Here is a 5,000-nt window from a genome sequence, read left to right as displayed (position 1 = left end):
ACCAAATCGAACAACACCACACAACAACCTACCACAGTTGATCACACCAAACCACACCAAACCACACCACACCACACCACACCACGCTACTCCACACCACGCCATGTCACACCACGCCACACCACACTATTCCACACCACATCGATCCAATCCACTCCGTTCTACACCACACCACACCACACCACCATTCCACTCCACACCACACCACACCACACCACACCACCACTCCACTCCACACCACACCACTCCTCACCATACCACACCACTCCACACCACACCACACCACACCACACCACACCACGCTACTCCGCACCACGCCATGTCACACCACGCCACACCACACTATTCCACACCACATCGATCCAATCCACTCCGTTCTACACCACACCACACCACACCACCACTCCACTCCACACCACAGCACACCACACCACACCACACCACCACTCCACTCCACACCACACCACACCACACCACGCTACTCCACACCACACCACCACTCCACTCCACACCACACCACACCACACCACCACTCCACTCCACACCACACCACTCCTCACCATACCACACCACTCCACACAACACCACACCACTCCACACCACACCACACCACACCACAACCGCTCGTGATGAAAATGGATTCAGAAAAAAGATGAAAGTGAAAATCACACACACACACACACACACACACACGCATGCATGTATGTATGTATGTATGTATGTATATATGTACACACACACACACACACACACACACACACACACACACACACACACACATATATATATATATATATATATATATATATATATATATATATATATATACATATATATATAAACTTCCTCCCAATGTGAAGGTTATTTGACATGCCAATTAAAAAAAAAAAGCTCTCTCTCTCTTCCTCCAAAACAAAGCATGCTCTCTCTCTCTCTCTCTCTCTCTCTCTCTCTCTCTCTCTCTTCTCCACTGACAAGAAGAAGCTTAATCTGCAGGTCAATGGTTTTGTCTCTTGACTTCAAGCCACTGCAGATGTGAGAGACATGCCCCTAAGGTAAACATGTCACTTGAAAGATAAAACCGGAACCCTTCAAACTATTACCCACAATCCCCTTCATTTCCGACTTGTTATGCTTCCTGGGGGCGAGGGGGAAGGGGGTGGGGGACAAAAGATAAAACAAACGCCCTCCCTTTCGTCCTTCAAGTCAGAAGATTGACTCTTCCAGTACTCTTTCAGTGGAGGTTATCGGCCTTCTTGATAAGTTGGAGAGTTTTGGTTAAAAAAAAAAAAAAAAATCTCTTTCACATCCTTCTTCGTTTCTCCAAACTCTCGAGTTGAGTGATTTTCTGGTTGAAGAGGTCTGCCCCTGTGTTGAAAGAGTGAAGCAGGACAAATAAGATAATGAAGTGAGTGTTCATCCCTGACAGAGCCCCAGTGAAATATTTTTGACAGGTGTCTGTTAAATGTAGAGAAAACGAGGGGGTAGGGAAATCTTTGTGAATCGTTTGAGATGGAAGCGTTTTAATTGTTGTAGTGGTGGTGGTAGTGGAACAAAGCTCAACTGACCATGATTCGACGAAGTTTCCACGTCCTCGTTTTTACTCTTGTGGCTGTCACTGGTAAGATATGCTCTGTCTGTCTGTCTGTCTGTCTCTCGCTCTCTCTCTTGCTGAAGCTAACAAAGTAAGAAAACTTTCGATTGCAGTTTGAAATCATTATGCTTATAGTTCACACATATCAACTTTTACTTCTTAGTGTGCCTGATGGTTTTCTTACCGAGCAGTGGCAATTAGAATACTTATGTCTTGGTCTAATTTGGTTTATTTTGTACTTACATGAATGAAGATGTGCATGTACGCTTAGCGACGGTTGTCGACAATTTGTAAACTGAATAGTGTTTGAGGTATTTGTTTGTTCTGTGTTAATGTTTATTTTTTTCGTTGACAATGCCCGTGAAATTGTGAACCCCATGTCATTATGGCATTTATGCTGATGACATTAAACAGTTTCAGTTTCAGTTTCTCTCTGCCTCTGTCTCTGTCTCTCTCTCTTGCTCTGGAAAGTTAATAGATTATGATTGTACAGTGTGTTTTCAGCCAGTACAATGTCTGCTGTGCTGACCAGGTCATTTTTTGCTTTGGCTGTAATGGATAATTTTATGTACTCTTACCAGAGTGCAGTTAACCAAGTAAGTATGATTTAGGATGTGTGTGTCATTTTTTGCTTTGGCTGTAATGGATAATTTCATGTACTCTTACCAGAGTGCAGTTAACCAAGTAAGATTTAGGATGTATTACTATGGATTACTTAGCTGAGCGTATATCACTTCACAAGGTACGATGCGATGCCTATGACGAAATTTTGTTGTTGTCTTTTCTTTTTAAACGTTTATTTTCTGACACTCTTCAATGAATGAACAATTCATTCATCTGTCTTTGTCTCTGTCTCCCTCTCTGTGTCTGTCTCTGTCTTATTGTCTATGTGTCTCTATCTCTCTGTGTTTACCAAGAGATCATTTCAGACGACTTTTTCATGTAATTATTTAGTAACCGACCGTATTTGTATTGAAAGTATCAAATATTCTGTTCGCTATCAAGTGTTTATGATTTCTGCTTCGTAAACTTAACCGCAACAACAACATTCTAAAGTACCTGAAGTGATATTATTGTAGACCCAAATATTGGCTGGTGTAGTCTTTTCTACACTAATAATTGGGTCCTTGATCACAAGAGTTCTCAGCATACAATCACGACTGAACACCGTAATGTTGAATTGAACTAAACATGTATTTCTCCATGTATTCATGACAAGACAAGAAAATAACACTCCCCTTCCGAGATTGCAGTGTTTCTTTCCTAAGAAAAAATACACTGCCAGTGTTTTTTTTTCCTGGAAGTCTTTTTTGCCTCCTACACCGGCTGGGGGGTGAGTGCTCCAAAGTTCCCCGTATGTGGGACCCGTGTATCGGAAATGACGGAAATGTCTTACTACGCGAACGCACGCGATTGACAAAGGCTCCAAACGAACCACGCTACAGCTGGTTATTTTCCTTTCGTTTTCATTGGGGCAGTTCTTTTAATGCGGATATCTTTCCGCCAATTAATGCAGAAATTAATCTGTGTAATTTGTCCTGTCAGATTTTAAACCGTGCTGTCTGCTACGAGTTCTGCTTAAAATAAACTATAAAAAAGAATTAAAAAAAAAAAATCCATCTCTTTGAATCTTTTTTGATTGATACGTATATTGTTGCTGCTGTGTCCACTACAACCACCACCATTAAAAAAAAATGTGGGGGAAGGGGAGGGAGGGGGGCAAAGGATAACCGAATTTCTTTGTATCTGCGAATCTCTGAATGTTTTTGCTTGTGGTGGACGGTTGGGGAGGGAAGGGGTGGTGGGGGCAAAAGTATAACTGAGTTTCCTTGAATCTTCGAATTTCTTTGAATCTTTTTATTTCTTTATTTATTTTTGTGGTTGGGGGATGGATAGAGCGGGAGGTGTGTGGCAGGGCGGGGTGGGGGCACGGGGGTGGGGGTGGGGGAAGGTGCAAACTGAATTTCTTTGAATCTTTCTGATTGTTTCCCCCCATCCCCAACCACCCATCCCCACCCCACCCCTACCACACACCGCAACACCCCCTTCCCCCCACCTTCCACCCACACCCCCACCACACCACCCACAACCATCCTGTTACCACCACCACCACGACCGCCACCCAACAACCCCCCTACCACCCACACCTCACCACCATCACCACCACCACCCTCCCCCCACCCCCACAACCCCCACCGCCACCACCTACAACCACCCTCCCTCCCCCCACTCTCACGACCGCCACCCAACAACCCCCCCACCCTACCACCCCCACCCCCACCCCCCACAACCACCCTCCCTCCACTACCACAACCTCCTCCCATCATTGCCCCCACCCCACCACCTCCATACCCTCCCTTCCCCCCCCCCACAACCCCTACCCATAATCCCCCCTACCCCCACACCACCACCACAACCTCCATCCATCTCCCCCCCCACCCCAAACCACCACCCTACCCACCCTTCCCCCACCACCGCAACCCCCACCCACCCATCCCCACCCCCCCCCACCACCACCGCCCTACCCTCCCTTTCCCCACCCTCTCCACAGTCGTGTACGGGCAGTGTCGGGATGGATGGACCTTCGACTCCTGGAGAGGCTCCTGCTACGCCATACCCACAGGGGCCGAGGGAAACTGGGCCGAAGCCATGGTAACGGATGACGTCATTTCTGGGTCAAGGTCAAAGTCGTGCCGCGAGGTCGCAGACAGATTGAGAGCGAAAGAGCGAGAGAGAGAGAGAGAGAGAGAGAGAGAGAGAGAGAGGAGGGAGGGGGAGGGAGGGGGGGACAGACAGACAGACAGACAGACATACCCATACAAGAGGAAAAGACACGGAGGGAGAGAGGGATGGGGAGAGAGAGAAGGGGGTGGGGGAGGAGGTGAGGGGCTGGGGGTGGGGGGGATGTGGGAGGGGGCAGATAAGACATTGACATCAACACACCCATACTGCACCCCCCTCCACACACACACCCACACACACCACCACCACCACCACCACCACTACCAACAACAACAACAACAGCAAAAGACACACACACACACACACACACACACGTCCTTCCATACACACACACACACACACACACACACACACACACACACACACACACACACACACACACTGCTCGCACATACCAGTGGCGATCAAAATAATTCATCTTCGAAATCGCATTTTTTTGTAATTACTTCGTCATTATATCATCTAGAAAGTCTTAAAGTATTGTTATTGTAACATCTCTCTCTCTCTGTCTCTGTCTCTCTCTCTCTCTCTATCTATCTGTCTACCTAACCATCTATTTGATATGTATGACCGTTTTTACCGCGGCATGTAAACAATCTTACTCCATTTTTGGTGTGTGTGCATGCTGGGTATGTTCTTGTTTCCATAACGCACCAAACGCTGA

The 5,000-nt window shown here is 46.7% G+C and overlaps 1 protein-coding gene across 1 annotated transcript in view; it reads left to right on the top strand.

The window, feature by feature from the left end:
• Window positions 1–1,467: 1,467 nt before the first annotated feature.
• LOC143276543 (salivary C-type lectin 2-like) overlaps window positions 1,468–5,000 on the top strand; it is a 9,069-nt gene continuing 5,536 nt past the window's right edge. Inside the window, exons 1-2 of the mRNA XM_076581103.1 lie at window positions 1,468–1,621; window positions 4,146–4,246. Coding sequence (XP_076437218.1) covers window positions 1,570–1,621; window positions 4,146–4,246 — 153 coding nt within the window. The 5' untranslated portion in view covers window positions 1,468–1,569. The remainder of the gene's footprint in view (window positions 1,622–4,145; window positions 4,247–5,000) is intronic.

This window comes from Babylonia areolata, chromosome 32 (assembly GCF_041734735.1).
Source record: "Babylonia areolata isolate BAREFJ2019XMU chromosome 32, ASM4173473v1, whole genome shotgun sequence".
NCBI lineage: Eukaryota > Metazoa > Mollusca > Gastropoda > Neogastropoda > Buccinidae > Babylonia > Babylonia areolata.
Note: the sequence above shows the minus strand (reverse complement) of the source record. Positions and strands in the feature narration are given on the sequence as shown.